Source organism: Alosa alosa, chromosome 13 (assembly GCF_017589495.1).
Source record: "Alosa alosa isolate M-15738 ecotype Scorff River chromosome 13, AALO_Geno_1.1, whole genome shotgun sequence".
Lineage (NCBI taxonomy): Eukaryota > Metazoa > Chordata > Actinopteri > Clupeiformes > Clupeidae > Alosa > Alosa alosa.
The window spans coordinates 28,065,049-28,084,425 of record NC_063201.1 but is presented as its reverse complement, the minus strand read 5'-3'; the positions used below and the strand labels follow the sequence as shown (position 1 = coordinate 28,084,425).

Genomic DNA, 19,377 nt, shown 5'->3' with positions numbered 1-19,377 from the left:
TCCCTCTCTATCCCTCTCTATCCCTCTCTATCCCTCTCTATCCCTCTCTATCCCTCTCTATCCCTCTCTATCCCTCTCTATCCCTCTCTATCCCTCTCTATCCCTCTCTATCCCTCTCTATCCCTCTCTATCCCTCTCTATCCCTCTCTATCCCTCTCTATCCCTCTCTATCCCTCTCTATCCCTCTCTATCCCTCTCTATCCCTCTCTATCCCTCTCTATCCCTCTCTATCCCTCTCTATCCCTCTCTATCCCTCTCTATCCCTCTCTATCCCTCTCTATCCCTCTCTATCCCTCTCTATCCCTCTCTATCCCTCTCTATCCCTCTCTATCCCTCTCTATCCCTCTCTATCCCTCTCTATCCCTCTCTATCCCTCTCTATCCCTCTCTATCCCTCTCTATCCCTCTCTATCCCTCTCTATCCCTCTCTATCCCTCTCTATCCCTCTCTATCCCTCTCTATCCCTCTCTATCCCTCTCTATCCCTCTCTATCCCTCTCTATCCCTCTCTATCCCTCTCTATCCCTCTCTATCCCTCTCTATCCCTCTCTATCCCTCTCTATCCCTCTCTATCCCTCTCTATCCCTCTCTATCCCTCTCTATCCCTCTCTATCCCTCTCTATCCCTCTCTATCCCTCTCTATCCCTCTCTATCCCTCTCTATCCCTCTCTATCCCTCTCTATCCCTCTCTATCCCTCTCTATCCCTCTCTATCCCTCTCTATCCCTCTCTATCCCTCTCTATCCCTCTCTATCCCTCTCTATCCCTCTCTATCCCTCTCTATCCCTCTCTATCCCTCTCTATCCCTCTCTATCCCTCTCTATCCCTCTCTATCCCTCTCTATCCCTCTCTATCCCTCTCTATCCCTCTCTATCCCTCTCTATCCCTCTCTATCCCTCTCTATCCCTCTCTATCCCTCTCTATCCCTCTCTATCCCTCTCTATCCCTCTCTATCCCTCTCTATCCCTCTCTATCCCTCTCTATCCCTCTCTATCCCTCTCTATCCCTCTCTATCCCTCTCTATCCCTCTCTATCCCTCTCTATCCCTCTCTATCCCTCTCTATCCCTCTCTATCCCTCTCTATCCCTCTCTATCCCTCTCTATCCCTCTCTATCCCTCTCTATCCCTCTCTATCCCTCTCTATCCCTCTCTATCCCTCTCTATCCCTCTCTATCCCTCTCTATCCCTCTCTATCCCTCTCTATCCCTCTCTATCCCTCTCTATCCCTCTCTATCCCTCTCTATCCCTCTCTATCCCTCTCTATCCCTCTCTATCCCTCTCTATCCCTCTCTATCCCTCTCTATCCCTCTCTATCCCTCTCTATCCCTCTCTATCCCTCTCTATCCCTCTCTATCCCTCTCTATCCCTCTCTATCCCTCTCTATCCCTCTCTATCCCTCTCTATCCCTCTCTATCCCTCTCTATCCCTCTCTATCCCTCTCTATCCCTCTCTATCCCTCTCTATCCCTCTCTATCCCTCTCTATCCCTCTCTATCCCTCTCTATCCCTCTCTATCCCTCTCTATCCCTCTCTATCCCTCTCTATCCCTCTCTATCCCTCTCTATCCCTCTCTATCCCTCTCTATCCCTCTCTATCCCTCTCTATCCCTCTCTATCCCTCTCTATCCCTCTCTATCCCTCTCTATCCCTCTCTATCCCTCTCTATCCCTCTCTATCCCTCTCTATCCCTCTCTATCCCTCTCTATCCCTCTCTATCCCTCTCTATCCCTCTCTATCCCTCTCTATCCCTCTCTATCCCTCTCTATCCCTCTCTATCCCTCTCTATCCCTCTCTATCCCTCTCTATCCCTCTCTATCCCTCTCTATCCCTCTCTATCCCTCTCTATCCCTCTCTATCCCTCTCTATCCCTCTCTATCCCTCTCTATCCCTCTCTATCCCTCTCTATCCCTCTCTATCCCTCTCTATCCCTCTCTATCCCTCTCTATCCCTCTCTATCCCTCTCTATCCCTCTCTATCCCTCTCTATCCCTCTCTATCCCTCTCTATCCCTCTCTATCCCTCTCTATCCCTCTCTATCCCTCTCTATCCCTCTCTATCCCTCTCTATCCCTCTCTATCCCTCTCTATCCCTCTCTATCCCTCTCTATCCCTCTCTATCCCTCTCTATCCCTCTCTATCCCTCTCTATCCCTCTCTATCCCTCTCTATCCCTCTCTATCCCTCTCTATCCCTCTCTATCCCTCTCTATCCCTCTCTATCCCTCTCTATCCCTCTCTATCCCTCTCTATCCCTCTCTATCCCTCTCTATCCCTCTCTATCCCTCTCTATCCCTCTCTATCCCTCTCTATCCCTCTCTATCCCTCTCTATCCCTCTCTATCCCTCTCTATCCCTCTCTATCCCTCTCTATCCCTCTCTATCCCTCTCTATCCCTCTCTATCCCTCTCTATCCCTCTCTATCCCTCTCTATCCCTCTCTATCCCTCTCTATCCCTCTCTATCCCTCTCTATCCCTCTCTATCCCTCTCTATCCCTCTCTATCCCTCTCTATCCCTCTCTATCCCTCTCTATCCCTCTCTATCCCTCTCTATCCCTCTCTATCCCTCTCTATCCCTCTCTATCCCTCTCTATCCCTCTCTATCCCTCTCTATCCCTCTCTATCCCTCTATCTCTCTCTCCATCCATCTCTCCCCTCCTCTCTATCCCTCTCTATCCCTCTCTCTTCCTCTCTCTCTTTCTCCTTCGCTTGGCTAATAGAATCAAGGCGCTGCTCGACAGCAACTTTGAGATGTTTTATTTTCAGCTCCTCTGTGTGCTTTTGATATTCAAGCCTTTGGCCTCGCTTCCCTTTTTTTCCCATCCCTCCCTCCCTCCCCCTCCCTCCCTCTCTCTCTCTCTCTCTCTCCCTGCATCCCCCCTTCCTCTGCTGTCAGTGGTGGGCAGCGGGCGGTGGGCTGGTGGAGGCCGGTGTGGCTTGACGGCCGTGTTTGCTCTGCGCTGCGGTTTCAGTGAGCCAGTGAGCGAGTGCCCAGCGGGGGAGCTTCCTCCGGCCCCCACTCCTCCGCCACAGGACGCCCGCGCCACGCCAGCAGCAGCCAGAGTAGCCGGGGAGGCCTGGACGCTGCCCTAATGGGTTCATTATGGGGGTTAGGATTGGCCACTGGGACTGATCAGCGATGCTCACCCCTTAGACACACACACACACACACACACACACACACACACGCACGCACACACACACACACGCACACACGCACACACGCACACACACACACATACATACACACACACACGCACACACACACGCTTACATTCTCTCTCTCTTTCCCTGTTTCTGCTTTCTTTTAGCCTCTCCCACTTGTGTGCCTGTGCTCTCTGATTGTGGTCTCTCTGGCTCCTTCTGGTGCTGCTCTTTTGATCAATCTCTTGACTGCATGCGTGCATGTTTCTCTTCTCTTTTCCTAACTTGCTCACGGTCAGGGTCTCTGATCTGTCTGCCTCTCTCCCTCTGCTCTCGTTCTCTCTCTCTCTCTCTTTCTCTTTCTCACTTGCTTTAGCCTTTCCCTCCATCTTTCCCCTCCCTCCCTCCATCCAGAGGGATGTTGTGTGTCTGACACTGGAGGTGGTTAAAGTGGGGTGTGTGAGTGTGTATGTGTTTGTGTGTGTGTGTGTGTCTGCGTGTGTCCAGTCATAATGCGTGTGGGAGGAAGGTAGCCCCTGAGTAGCCCCTTAGCGTCACTACACCCACAGAGTCCACTAGAGCCAGAGCTCCTTGGGCCTCTCCTTGTGTCAGTGCGTGGGAGGGGAGGTAGCCCCTGAGAATCACTTCACCCACAACCACCACCTCCTTGGGCACCCCCAGTCCTCCTCCTCTCTGTGTGGCTGAGCTGTCTCTTTCATCTCTGCAGCACTTCACTCCCTTGTTTCCTCTACTGTCTGTCCAACCCCCTTCAACACACACACACACACACACACACACACACACACACACACACACAGCACCACTGTCGAAGGCCACATGTCAACCATGTGGGGCTGCAGATGAGAAGTTTCCATTTTTCGACGAGAGGCCGCTGGAGAAATCCCTCCATTTCGAAAAAAAAAAAGTCACTTTGTGAAAATTCTCCGAGAAGTCTCAAAACCGTTCGAGATGCCCCACCAAATAACAAACACTCCACCCGAGCGCCTTCCACAGAGGGAGAATTAGATGGTGTAGGAAGCATCTGTGGCACAGATCATTTTAATTACGCGACTCCATTTTCCTTGCTGACATAGATTTATTTGGACATTATCTCATGAGAAAGTGGTTATAGCCCTGTTGTCGTGGACAGCAAAACTGTCCCATATTTTGGAGCCAGCGGGGAGAGGGGGGGGGAATAAAAAGGGAAGGAAACTTTCCTGCGTTTTGAACATAAGTTCTTAATTCCATTATGCGGCCACTTCCAGAACCGATTCGTTGTATTATGTTTGATTTAGTCCTTTGTTTATGGGACGGAAATTTGACTTAGTTTGAAATGTTGTTTAAGGTCAGGGAACACAGTGGAGGAAAAGCCCTACTGTTTCAGCGATCTGATTACATGTTTGCGCAGTTTGACTGCTCAACCTGTAGTCTTAGTTAGCCCAATCAAATGTGGCCATCATTCCACTCAGCGTTGTTTAGGAAAAAGCCACCATTTATATCCCAACCAGGATAAATCCCTGACATGTAATCTCGCTTCTTTAAACATTTGTCAGAATTAAATAATTGACATAAAACGCACCCCTAATCAGTCGCTGTGAATCCCTGCCAAGGATTTCACTCTGCTTCGGCAGAAACATTACTTCCCAGGACATCTTTAAAGTACAAGTGTGTGTGTGTGTGTGTTTGTGTGTGTGTGTGTGTGTGTGTGTGTGTATGTTTATGTGTGTGTGTGTGCGTTTGTGTGTGTGTGTGTGTGTTTATGTGTGTGTGTGTATGCACATGCGCTCGCTTACAAGACGCTAACGTGAAGCAGATTGTATAAGTGCAGGTCAATATTGAAGCACTTAATCAATTATAAAGGGGTTAGGAAGACGAAGATGGGGAAAAAGAAAACAGTAGTGCCTCTTCAATGTCAGAGCCATAAATTGGTACTAATTTTACAACGCCATAAAACTCACTCCTTCTCCCCTGTGCGCGCATACACAGACACACACACACACACACACACACACACACTCAGAGCTCATTTGCTAGCAGAGTAAATCAGGAGCATTGCCTGTTGACCTGTTGGTATTATCACCCTGATTAGAGGAATGATGGGAGAGTTGAAGTAAGAGTTGTGTCAGCCTGTGGGCTGAAGCTCATGAGAAGCTCATGCAGTCAGAGGAATGGCCCTGGTGCGCTGATGACTGGCCCAGATCAGCCTGCTTCCCACTGCTTTTTAAGGACCCTGTTTGGATAAGCTGGATCCGACCCAGCCATTTAGATGCACATGTGACGCACAGCTGCAAAAGAACCCTTTGTTTTCCTCTCTCTCTCTCTCTCTCCCTCTCTCCCTGTTCTGATATGGCACGTCACTCCCCGTGAAGCCGGAGTCCGATACGGCGTAGTATCTTGCCCTCCCACGTGCTCTGGACGCCCGGTGTGCCGAAGGGGCGCCCCGCGGCGCCAAGTGCCAGTCAAGCCAGGATCAAGCCGGTGCGTTTGGCAGGGCACCCTCAGCTTCACAGCGCCGTGCCCCAGTCGTGAGAGAGGAGAGGATTATTTTCCTTTAATTACAGTTTAAGTGGCGTTGAGGTATGTGCCCGCCTCACTCTGGCTTGATGGAAATGACTGTATCACAGAGCGGGCCAGACATCTTCCCCTCCCCTTCTCGCCATGGTTCCTATTACCGCCAGTTATGAATAATCTATTCCATGCATGTGTTTAGAGATTAATTAAAGATAAGCCCTCCTCAATTAGGATGGCGCTGGGATTACATCAGACCCAAAGCGCAGCTCAGGTGGGTGTGTGTGTGTGTGTGTGTGTGTGTGTGTGGGGGAGGTCTGGTTTAAATCGGGCCAAGGAGGAGGAAGTCAAGACGCCTTGCCTTCACACTTCCCCGTCAACCAAGGTCGCTGAAATCCTTCCCGGACCCGCTTAGAGAAATAGAATCAGATCAGATCCCTCTCTCTCTCTTTCTATTTGTGTCTGTGTCTCTCTCCCTCTTTCGTTCTATAATGAAAGATGGGAGGAGTTACACCCTTTTGTTTTTGTTTTTTTAAAGGGAGAAAATCCTGCGGTGGACTATGTAAGAGGAAACATTTTGTTGAAATTTGTCGCCAAGGGAACCTCATCAGGAGTGGATGCATAAACAGTGACAGAGTAAATAGTACTTTACCCTGGAAACGGTATAACAGAGCAAGGCACAGCTCGGCCTTGGACTCGATTTTCCTGGGGCCACGTATAAATGTATATACGAGTCCCCCTGCCGTAATTGTAAAAGCATCTGTTTAAGTAAATGTAAATGAAACAGCACTTGTGGAAATCTAATGGTTCAAATAGCACTGTCTCCGTCGTCTCCCCACTCTCGCTGCAATGGCGGCATCCTTGGCCTGTGCAGGAATCCAGCTCAGTTTCCCAGCTCAGTTTCCCAGCTCAGTTTCCCAGCTCAGTTTCTCAGTCCCCCCCCCCCACCCCCATGCCAGCATCGTTCTTTGGGCTTGCTCTGCAGATTACACCGGAGAGGCCTTGGCTCGGGCGCTACCTGGCCCCATCTGGACAGGGCGCCATGTGCGATCCAGACCTCAGGCGGAGCCGTGCGGGTCGAGCAGCGGCGGGGCAGAAGCGAGCCGGCCCGACGGGGGGATAATGCAGATAGCATGTGGCTGCCTTCACGCCGTGCCTCGCCGCAGTATGTAAACCAAGCGGCGCTCCACTGTAAACAGGCCCTGAGTGCTCGCCCGGCCATTAGGGGAGAGAGCGTCTCACCGAGGCTATCTGCCCCCCGACGCTCCTTATCAGTCCAGGCGGCGTGTTTGGGTTGGCCACCGGGGTTGACCGCGGAGACGCCACCAGCGGTGGCACCGCTGACCCCTGAGGCCTCCCGGTTCAGCGAGCGAGCGAGAGTCACCGCGTTCGGACGTATGTGGGTTACGTCATAGTGTTGTTGCAACAAAAGAACAGCTTGTGATCTTTCTGACGAAGTGATGATTGTAAATTCGCCATAATAGAGCGGGGCTCTTCTTTGCCACACACAGTGTCGTGGCAGCGTTGCCGATCACACACACACACACACACACACACACTGGCGTCCTCGGCACGGCGCAGCGCGGCGCGGCAGCAACCCCCGGCACGCCGTGTTTATAAGCTCCGCGCTCTGACATGTAAACTGCCTGAGAGATAAATGGCTTTGGCAATTAAGATGTTGAAATCAAAGTGCAAACAGCGACTTCTCAGTATACACTAGGCCTTTGTAAACAAAAGCCTCTATTTTACCCCTCCGATATCTCCTCCAGACTTCCCACTCACTGTGTTATAGTTATCAAGCGTTGAATGAGGCCAGATCCCCCACCGCCACCCCTGTCTGTAAGCTGTTGGCTATATTTGATCCCCTCTTTGCATATAAAAAGGTAATTCTTGCCCCCAAGATATTTTGTTAGTATGACAGGATGATGCAGGGGTTTGTGGGTGTTTTTCAACTCTTTATCATGTTTATGGATAGCAGCCCTGCAGATGCGGGCTCCGTGACGCAAGCTGGCAGAGAGGAGACGGCATGATGGATGAGGAGGTGCGAACATTTTCTCTTGTCGGTCAGTGTGGGCGGCCCAGAGCCCAGTTTGAAGACTAAGCTGACCGTACGATGCTGCCGTTTTTCACACCACGCCAGTTCTCCACAATGGATCACTCTGAGGCCACAGGAAGACGTATACTGTAGGTGGCTCTGTGTCTGCTATGACCTTTACACAGCATAGACAGAACTATGACAATCATTAAGTTGTTTGGTTTCCCTCCGTTTCAGCTTCAGCCTGTGCAGTGCTGCTTTTAAATGCTCATGTAGCTGATGGCATCTGAAACTGCTATGTGTGGCTGGCGTTCTATTGTTCTCTTCTGCTCCAAACTGCTGCAGAGTTCATGATACGTAGTGAATCAGATTGTCCTCTCTCACGCTCCTGTTGTAGTCATCTAAACAGTAGCTCTTGGTGGAGTATCTTCCCATAATCCTCCTTCCAGGAAGCAGAAGAGCTGATAGGGCTGAGCCCCACACTCATCTCTTGGCTTCACCCAGCAGGCAGTTTGTAGCAGCCCGTTTCCAAACTCTCAGAGAAGGCCGCCGCTAAATCTCTGTGGCATTACCTGTCAGAGGCACCACAAAATGGCCGCCCTGGGCCTGAAATCTGCTGACGCCCTCCAGACACGGCCTGGCCACCGTCCGAATGGCTTCTCACCGCCCTAATTCACAGCCCTAATTACTATAATTTCGGATGCAAATTAAATGCAATTGGAGTTGACTTGAGCAATAAATCTTGGCCGGGTAGTTACCCAGAAGTCGCAGAGCGCAGGCAATTTGGAGTGGACCACCGTCAGTCTGGGTTCTTAACTTACTAGGTAATTGCAAGTTTCATGAATCATAATGTGTGTGTGAATTCCCCACAGACAGAGGCTGGTTTGGAAGGGGGGGGAGCGTGAGTGAGTGTGTGTTACTCTAAGCGGGGGTGGGGAGGGGGGTGTAGCTTGGTGTTCCAGAGCCAAAGGCAGTTGGGTGGGTGGAAGGGGGGTGTTGGCGACTGGTCTTGCTGAGTGCAGAGGAACCACGCAGTCCAAGATTAAGCTTCTCAGTTTTTTTTTCTTTTCCTTTAATTCATTTCTGTTTATTGCAGCTGTTGCATGCATCGTTTCCTTTAATCATATTTTTATTTAAACCATTTTTATGACATTTTTCATCAAAAGTGCATGTTACATCTGGGTATTTTGATAAAAAAGTGAGGATTTCTGCAAACAGCTTAGCCTCATGCAAGCCTCAACAGAGTGTGTGTGTGTGTGTGTGTGTGTGTGTGTGTGTAAAGTGGCCTAGCTGAGGCTTAAAACAAATCCAGAGAAAGCACTATTTGTCTTGTGGCCCTGCAGAGGACGGAGGGCCCGGAGAGGCTCTGAAAAACATGATGTGGCTCTGCACACATGTAATTTACCTTGACTAAAAAACTAATGTCTACCCATGCATGTTCATGAAGGAGCACAGGAAAGGGACACACACACACACACACACATACACACACACACACACATACACTCACACACACACATGCAGTACACACACTCACTGGGGGCTATGGTACATGTAAGCAGACAAGTACTGCATGTAATTGTAGGGGAAATGGAGTGGGAAACAGGTCCAGCATGCAGGCTCAGATTGCAGCTTCGGGTAGTGACGAGATCCAGAAGCCAGCGAGCTGGTATTACCCCAGCGTTTCCTGCCCCTGTGGCACACACACACACACACACACACACACACACACACACACACACACACACACACACAGTGCACACAGTGTGTACACTGCCGAGCTGAGGGCCACATTATTACACATGCCCCTTCAGGACCCCTGCCAGAGGCCGGCTGAGTTCCCGCAGCCCTGCCCCACATCGGCCCGTGCTTTTGTTTTATTACCTTGAACCGCGCTTAACCTTCACACAACCGCCTGCTGCAGCCAGGCCTTTCATAAGCCTCCCTGCCCTACTCCACTCCTGCCCCATCCACTCCTGCCCCACTCTACTCCTGCCCCACTCTACTCCTGCCCCACTCTACTCCTGCCCCACTCCACTCCTGCCCCACTCCACTCCTGCCCCACTCCACTCCTGCCCCACTCTACTCCTGCCCCACTCCACTCCTGCCCCGTCCACTCCTGCCCCGTCCACTCCTGCCCCACTCTACTCCAACCAAGGGTGACCCATAACACTTCTCTTGACCCTTGATGAGATTGTGCAGTTTCCTAGCTACTGGATCATTGGCAAGTGAGCCCAAATTGATTTCTGTGTAGACCCTGATCATGCTCCATGTAGCCTGAATAGAAGTCCTTCTTAGCATCATGTGGACATTTCTCATCCTCTGCTGCAGGGCTTGGCTGAAAGCCACAGGCCAATAATCTGCTGCTTGTTCTCCTTCCCCGAGTTCCCCTCACCTGCAGCGTGGTCAGGGCTCCTGACAGATACATAGCCCAGGGCCCACCGCACAGCGGCGCACTAAAAAAAACCCTGACTGTACATAAATCCCCCACACACTAGTAGTAGACCCAGTCCACTTAATCGCTTTCATTAAAAATGGCTTTTTCATAAGTTGTCGGTGGCGTGCAGAAAGGCCTCATTGTGAAGGTGTGTGGGAACGTAAGGCAGGAAGTGTTTGCCTCTATGCGCTGGCATCGCGTAAAACTACTGTGCTGGGCCTCCGGTGTGCCCCACAGCCACAGACCCGACCAGCCCGAACGCCCCCGACCCTCAACATCACATCTGCCCTGGTGGCCTTTCTTTTCCTCTATCTCTATCTCTATCTCTATCTCTATCTCTATCTCTATCTCTATCTCTATCTCTCTCTCTCTCTCTCTCTCTCTCTCTCTCAACACACACACATTCTCTCACCCTCTCATCTACTCACTCACTCACTCATTCTCTCTCATTCTCCAACTCGCCTTTTGGAGTTAAATTTGGCTGAAAATTGTGTCAAGGGAGAAAATGTTCTAAAATAATTGCCCCAGGGCCACTAAACAGAGCTCTCTCCCCTGCACCAGGGTTTGATCCGTCTTTATAAATAGCAGGATTTTGTCGTAAAAATTATGTTTTTTTGCGGTCTTTTCCTGCAATTCTGAAAGGATTGGCGAAGGAACAAGGGGAGCAAGGCAGCTCTCGCTTTCCCTCATCTGTGTGTGCATGTGTCATTTATGACTTGTTATTTTCATTTAGCACATTTTTTCTCTCTCTTTTTATATCTGCTCCAACGTTCCCTATCATTGAGGCGGCGGAACCCAGCAGTGACTGTTCCACCTGCAGTGGACTGTGTGTTTATTCTGACGGCCCCAGCACTAGCGTAGTCTGGTCATGTAGGTTTTGTCAGCGGTTCTTACTTTTTTTCAGCTTTTTTTTTTTTTTTCAAAGACTCTCGGGACAGCGGAACACCAGGGCACGTGCACCTTCGAGGGCATGTAGCCCCACTAGACTGATAAGGAACAGAAGCTTTTGGCCTTTTTTATTTGTATGTGTGTCTGTTTGTGTGTGCATGTAGAGGCTATGCGTATGCGTATTCGTATGTGTATGTGTGCTGGTGTGTCTGTGTGTTTGTTTAACTGTGTGTGCTTCTACAGTACCTCTGGTCCAGGCCATCTCCAGCCTTGCCTTCTCCCCACCTCTGCAGAACGGCATTCTCCACGGCTCCGCCCCAGCCGAGTGGTGTGGTCTTTACATGACCGATCAAACATGTCAAAGCCGCCTGTTTTTCTTTTTTTTCCGTTCTTTTTCCCCCTCTGCACTCCCTCGTTTCTTCACTTTCACCCCCGCATGTACAACAAGCAAGTCTGGCTTCAATTATTAGCACACCCCAGAGGGGAATGCTACCCCCCCCCCTTCATTTGTCAAATCCCTGGCTCATGTGTTTCTTCAGACGGCCTGAAATATGTCCTCTGATATTAAGTCACGCCACTTCCACTGGCCGCAGCGCGCACAAGATAAATGTTTATCATATTTATTTATGTCATCTGTGATGACCCTGAGCCTCAGAATCTGGCGAATTACACAGGGACTCACTGATGGGTTTCGCCCTTATGAAAAACAGCACACCCCACCCCCTTCTTATGAGGTAACTGTGGTTTGTTTAACGTTAAAAGTCATAGAAGGAACCAAGGGAGCTCTACTGTTACCAGAGGACGAGCACTCACAGCCCAGGTTGACGCGATCCCACCCAAACATTACAAAGCCGCTGCCCCAAAGCCCATCGTTTAGATAGGATGGAGGGAAAGTTATCTTTTCCAAAGCACTGATTGGAGTTGTGTTTTTCGTTTTCTGTTTGTATGTCAACAATTGGGGGTAAATTCAGTTGCACACCTCGGATCTCCCCCTCCCCATTGTTTTGCCGTTCGGAGCTCGTTGTCGTTTAGATGTGGTAATAGCCCGACTTGAGTTGCTAAATGAGGAAAGTGTATAAGAAAATTGCCATTGACATTGGCAAAACAAATAAAACTCATGTTGTCACAACATCTGTTGTCGTTTTAAGCCCTTATTTATTCTGTTTAAGCCGGCATTCTGAATTCACCAGGACAAATAAACATATCATAAGCGGGGCGAGTGCTGATGTCATGTGCAGATGTGAGATTTGATTCGCAAATTCAGTGGGATCTTGTCTCTCGCTGCAGCGCAGTGCATGACATCATTGTTTTTCGAAGGCTGCGCTCTCCTGCTCGCTCGCAAGCTCATGTGCGAATTCCCCGAGCTGATGCACTGTGGGACATAATGCTTTCTCAACTGCGTGTGTTTTCTGAGAAAGACAGAGTGTCTGTGTGAGTGTGTGTGTGTGAGTGTGTGTGTGTGTGTGTGTGTGTGTGTGTGTTTGTGTGAGTGTGTGTGTGTGTGTTTGGGTGAGTGTGTGTGTGTGTGTGCGCACTGGTCTTGACTGAGCGTTTTCAGGCTACGCTACTGTCCCGTTGATTTAAGCAGTGTTTACAGCCAAACTCAAGGTGGCGTAACGGCAAGCTTGAGGTACCAACTGAAGGCGGTGGAGTTTATCCTGTCCCCTGCTGTGCCCCCAGGACTTCCCCCCCTGACCTTCCTCTGAGGCCTGGGCCTGACTCAGAGCTGCTGCAGTAGCCCCCCTCCCCTCCCTTTGGCCTTCTGTGGTCAGCCTCTGTGGGCCTCGGGCTGCACCGATCCTGGGTGAGCTGGCCGTTCTCTGAACCCGGCAGCACCCCATGAATGCGCCTTTCTCACAGGCCTTCTTCCTCCCTCTCTCTCTTCCTCCCTCTCTCTCTTCCTCCCTCTCTCTCTTTCTCTCACTCTCTCTTTCTTTTCTCTCTCTCCCTAGATGTGTCTCTGTCTGTTTGCAGCAGCGTGCCGGGCAGTTAGGGCTCTGTGTCAGAAGCACGGCCGCTGTGACTCAGACGCTATTGGTAGTGACAGCTGAACTGCCCATGGGCCTCTAGAAGGAGGTGTGTTGGCTCTACTGCTGCCACAGCATTCTCTCTCTCTGTGTGTGTGTGTGTGTGTGTGTGTGTGTGTGTGTGTGTGTGTGTGTGTGTGTGTGTGTGTGTGTGTGTGTGTGTGAGTGTGTGTGAGAGAGAGAGGGAGAGTGCTACGGTCAGCAGCAATCCAATGATCTATTAGCCCATTTTCCTGGAAATCCCAATTTCCTTGTCTAATCTTTACTGTCTCTTTAGCGGCCCCCAGATCCCCTAATGGTGCCCTCACTGAAATCAAGAACAAACTGACCCCTCAGGCGGATTCTGATTACAATAGGTAGAGATAGCACCCACCCTGTGTTCTTTCCCAAAGCCAAACAGTGGGAGAGCACAGCACAGAAGAAACTTGTGTGTGTATATGTGTGTGTGTATATGTGCGCGCGTGTGTTTGTTTGTCCGTGTGAGGAGATTTTGACAGCATAATTTCACTAATACAATTGCCCTCGCGATCTGTGGCGGCCGTGTTTTGGTTAAGATGGAAGCAAACACTGTGGCTCAGGAGGGAGTTGTCTCTGCAGAACAGCTTGTGCTGAGAGGCATTGGCCCTCGCTCGCTCCATAAAGACTCATTGTTCCTCCCCAGCTCCCTCAAGTGCTTTTGGGCTCCTTGGATAAAGCATTGTTGGACGCGCGCGGACCAGGGCTGCTATTAGTGTGGGTTTCAAAAGGCAGTATCACACCCCCTGGACACCCCACATAGCCCCAGTCCACCCCCACACTTCCAGCTTTCTTCCTATCCTTATCCATTCACCCAGCCGCCCCCCTCTCTCTCTCTCTCTCTCTCTCTCTCTCTCTCTCTCTCTCTCTCTCTCTCTCTCTCTCTCTCTCTCTCCTTCTCTTTTTCTCTCTCTCCCACAGTTTCTGTATTAATCCCACTGACCTTCCCACTGATCTTCTCTGACCTTCTCTTCTCTCCCCATCAGGAGAGCTATGAACCTGGGCATCCTGCGAGACCCGGGCTCTGAGGTGGAGGACCGGCAGTACCAGCTGGACCTGCAGTCCATCAACATCGGCACGGCCCGCTGGGAGCAGCTCCGGCCCGAGAAGGACGCGGGGAAAGGAGGCTCGCCCGCCGAGGGGGAGAGGAACTCCCAGAATCCCGCGCTGGAGTGGAACATGGCCAGCAGGTAAGGGGGCTAGTTGGGGTGAGCGTGGAGTTGGATGGTGGAGGAGAGGAGATGCTGGTTGAACTCTGACCCTCAAATGACCCTCATATGACCCTGTTCTGGTCCACATCTGGCTGTAATCTGAGCCTAATCTGGTAGGGATCCAGTTGGGTCCAGTTGGGTCCCCAATCAGACCTCATGATGTCTTGCGAACGTGTTCCTGGTCCTCCTGGTCAGCACTGATGGTGTGGATGATGATTGTATGAAAGATGGACATGTTCGTCCATGGCAGGGCGCGCTGAGCTAAGCTGAACTTCCGCCAGCTCCGAGCCTCATGAACCCCGTGATCTGTGTCGCCATTAAAGTCTCCGAGACGAGACCTCAGGGAGTCCTGCTCCAGTCCTCTCGGCCGCAGTCATGAGGTCATTCCGGCAGGAAGCGCTCTCAGCAACCAAACACGAGCACCCACGAGAGAGAGAGAGAGAGGGCAGAGTGGGAGCTGGACAGAGCTGGCCTAACAACAGCAGAGCCACGCAGTGCTTTTAAACGGCTAAGTGTTATAAAATCCCTCAGTGAAATCTATCTGACCCCAAACATCACTTGTCCATCAACGGCTTGCCGATACAAAGCACACACACACATACTTCACCCGATTTTTTACGCCGTCTCATCCAAATGGACTTCAAGCTCGTTCCCACGAGCCGGAGAGATCGCGCCCAACGGGCCCCCGGTTCCGTCCCGCTCACGAGGTGGACCTCTCCAGCGCGCCGGGCCCGGCGCTCCGCTCCTCCGCCGAGTATCGTAATTACCCGGGCTGTCATTTTTTTATGACGCCGGGAGCTTAAACAAGCACAAAAGTTTAACGGCCTGTTTGGCTCGCCGACGCTTTCCACTCTGTGTTTTGACAAGGAGCGGGCCCAAAAAATCACACAGTCCCCGGCCAGGATTCCAGATTCGTTCCCCATCAACTAAAAATATCCCCCCACACACACACACACACACACACACCACCCCCTCACCCCTCCCCTTCCTGATTGAGATGAGGAGAGGATGGGGGGTGGGGGGTGGGGTCACAGAGGTTTCTGGAGCGGTGTTTTAGTCGAGGCCCAAAGCTTTATCGCAGCACTGAAGAGTGGGGTGTGGGGGGGGGGGGGGTTAACAGGCTGAGAACCTGCCAGAGTTGTTCATTGTGAGGGGGACGCGGGTTGGGGAAAGAGTGGGAGAGGGAGGAGGTCAGAGCAGTGGTCATGTTGGAGTCTCCCGCAGCACCTTCTGCATGTTGGGATGCAGGGGCCGCCTGCCAGGTTTCGTCGGTCACTAGCTAGCTTGGGAACCCGTCGGACCCCAAGGAATCGGCGTTATTGAAATGAAAAGGATTCTCATGACTCCCCTTTACCCCCCCTTCTCCTCCTCTCCTCTTCTCCCACCGTCCTCCTTGCTGTCCAGTAGCTTTGGCCCCCGTGTCGACGCTTTCCTGTTTTCGGGCCTGACCGCTGCCATGGCAGTGAGGGGCAGTCATAAAGCAAGGCTCTCCCTGTGGCCAGCACACCAGAAACCCAGCTCTGAGATCCATCACCTCCACTCACATTGCAACGTGCCATTAGTGTGTGTGTGTGTGTGTGTGTGTATGAAAGAGAGGGGGATGTGTATAGGCATGTGTGTGTGTGTTCCTGCTTGTGTGTGTATGTTTATATGGGAGTGTGATAATGGGTATGCGTGTGTGTGTCTATGTGTCCATATTTGAGTATGATTATAAATGTGTGAGTGTGATGGTAAGTAAGTATTTTTGTGTGTGTATGTAAAAGCCTCTGCGTGTGTGTGTGCGAGAGAGAGCCTGTGTGTGTTTGTGTGCGAGAGAGAGAGCCTGTGTGTGTGTGTGTGTGTGTGTGTGTGTGTGTGTGTGTGTGTGTGTGTATGCGCTCTGACTCCTGTGGTCCCTGCTCACCCGCCACATTAGCAAATATTGCTGCGCGGTGTTGAAACGGCCGTGTCAAAACACAGCAGCCCAGACGGGAGCAAACAGCCCTGCCTGGCCTCCATGACGCTATGCATGCTAATATGCAGACCCTTCAGCACACAGTTACTGTGTGTGTGTGTGTGTGTGTGTGTGTGTGTGTGTGTGTGTGTGTGTGTGTGTGTGTGTGTGTGTGTGTGTGTGTGTGTGTATGTTGGGTGGGTTAATGAAAGGTACAGTTTGTGATTTGTAATTCTTGTCACTTTTTGTCAGATTCAGTGAATTGCTCCTCAGTTTTCTCCTGCCGTCTCATTACTCCCGGTCAGGAGTGCTCTCTCCCTCACTTCTTCACTTTTTCTTGCCCACACTCCTCAATCCCTCGTTCGCTCTCTCGCTCTCTCGCTCTCACCTGACGGATATCACAGGCCAATGCTGGAGGCTCTGCTGGAAAACAAAGGCTTGAGTCCTGTGCCACGTAGCTGTGGGTTACCGTGTGATTTAAAGGGTTCCAGCCTGTGAGACGAGTTGACTTCATGCCTCACACAACACACTTCTGTGTGTGTGTGTGTGTGTGTGTGTGTGTGTGTGTGTGTGTGTGTGTGTGTGTGTGTGTAGGTCTCTACTGTGCTCCTTCACACCCTGAGGACTGAGCATAACACGGTGTGACATGCCACTTCCCCAAGTTCACACCTCTCACCTCCACCCCTTACTGTGTGCCTCCTGCTCCAAACATTGAGCTCAACTCCTACACACACACACACACACACACTGAAGCACTCAGCTCAACTCACCTCTCATCTCTCATACACATAAACCCTGACGCCGTGTTTCCACAGCTTTGGTGGGGAAAGCGCTGTAGTCCCACTCACATACAGTTAGAACTGTACAGTTGACTGTAAAGAAAAAGGCTAGAACACACACATGCATATACACTCACATATAAACACACTTTCTCTTGCTCTATCTCTCTTTCCTCTCTCTCTCTCTCTCACTCACACACACACACACACACACACACACACATACTGTACACACACACACACACACAGTCGGGGAGGGAAACCCCTCAGCTGTGGCCTGGCTGTGGCTGCTGATAGGGACTATCTGCATGCCTCTAGCTTTCTGAGTGGAGTGAGTGAGAGTGGGCTGTGAGGCCATTCACCCCTAAAAGACTACAGGACTACAGACGCTAACCACAGACTGCTGTTACTTTCACCAAGAGAAACTGTGGGGGTCTAATTTACTAGTTGATATGGCCTGTCCTGCCACACATAAACACACACACAAGCTGGGGGGTCTCCTCACACCAGTGCCACACACACACACACACACACACACACTTCTTCCCCAGGCGGCATTGTTGTCTGAGGCAAGTGAGCAGAGCACAGGCCGGTGTGGAGCGGGGCACCAGGCACCTGTTTCTGGCTGCAGTAGCCCAGCACAGCACAGGAAAGATCAGCTCAACAGCCGCCTCCAAACTGCACAAACGATCTGACCTCCCAGCCCACAGGCCTTGCCATTTCCCCTTACCCCCAGACCCCCCCCCCCCCCCCCCCTCACTCCTTCCCTTCCTGGAAAGAGAAGCCGTACACCAACAGTACTCTCAGAGGGCACATTTGGGCACGACATGATATTCTGTGATCCAGGCGTTTCTTAAACACCACTCGCCGGGCCACCTAGAAGCTGGGATTTTTTTCTCCCCCCTAATCCTCTGCTGGGCTATAAATATTGGAAGCTCTGTCGTTTGATTGTTTTAATAGCAACAGATGTGGCAATTAACACCACCTTATAAAGCCGACTTGTATATTTGTTTTACAGCTAACAAATGTTCCCGCAAATATGACCTGATTGTGGGAATGAACATTAAGGAAATGAAGGGGAGGTTATGTTTTGGACTCGGCGCTCAGGCCCAGTGTGTACGCCATCAGGGTGTGTTCTCAATCCAGAGGCGTCTCGGCCGGATCTTTGGGTTATTCTAGCTGGGTACAGGGGATAAGTGTGCGTGTGTGTGTGTGTTTGTGTGGCCACTTATGGAAGCACTTCACAGTTTGTCCTGAATGTGAAAGCGGAGCTTTGTGTAGTTGAAATTGGAGTGGTGTTGTGTGGCTTGTGTGTGTGTGAGTGCTCTCCTCTTTGTGTGATGGCCTTTGTGTGGCGAGCTGGACTAGGACTCCTGCCCATTGATTTTCCAGTTGCTGTTTGTAATCATGCTGAAATATTAGGCAAACATTGTGATTCTTGTGTGTCAATGTGTGTGTGTGTGTGTGTGTGTGTGTGTGTGTGTGTGTGTGTGTAGGTCTCTACTGTGCTCCTTCACACCCTGAGGACTGAGCATAACACGGTGTGACATGCCACTTCCCCAAGTTCACACCTCTCACCTCCACCCCTTACTGTGTGCCTCCTGCTCCAAACATTGAGCTCAACTCCTACACACACACACACACACACACACACACTGAAGCACTCAGCTCAACTCACCTCTCATCTCTCATACACATAAACCCTGACGCCGTGTTTCCACAGCTTTGGTGGGGAAAGCGCTGTAGTCCCACTCACATACAGTTAGAACTGTACAGTTGACTGTAAAGAAAAAGGCTAGAACACACACATGCATATACACTCACATATAAACACACTTTCTCTTGCTCTATCTCTCTTTCCTCTCTCTCTCTCTCTCACTCACACACACACACACACACACACACACACACATACTGTACACACACACACACACACACACACAGTCCCGGGAGGAAACCCCTCGGCTGTGGCCTGGCTGTGGCTGCTGATAGGGACTGTCTGCATGCCACTCTAACACCCAGGTGGAGTGAGTGAGAGTGGGCTGTGAGAGGCCATTCACCCCCTAAAAGACTTACAGACTACAGACGCTAACCACAGACACAAGCTGTTACTTCACCAAGAGAAACTGTGGGGTCTAATTTACTAGTTGATATGGCCTGTCCTGCCACACATAAACACACACACACAAGCTGGGGGGTCTCCTCACACCAGTGCCACACACACACACACACACACACACACACACTTCTTCCCCAGGCGGCATTGTTGTCTGAGGCAAGTGAGCAGAGCACAGGCGGTGTGGAGGCGGGCACCAGGCACCTGTTTCTGGCTGCAGTAGCCCAGCACAGCACAGGAAAGATCAGCTCAACAGCACGCCTCAAACTGCACAAACGATCTGACCTCCCAGCCCAC

At 51.1% G+C, this 19,377-nt stretch overlaps 1 protein-coding gene across 1 annotated transcript in view; it reads left to right on the top strand.

Annotated features, from left to right (window-relative positions):
• LOC125306527 (vacuolar protein sorting-associated protein 13B-like) overlaps positions 1–19,377 on the top strand; it is a 341,904-nt gene that overhangs the window by 212,600 nt on the left and 109,927 nt on the right. The window contains 1 exon segment of the mRNA XM_048261942.1: positions 14,028–14,231. Coding sequence (XP_048117899.1) covers positions 14,028–14,231 — 204 coding nt within the window.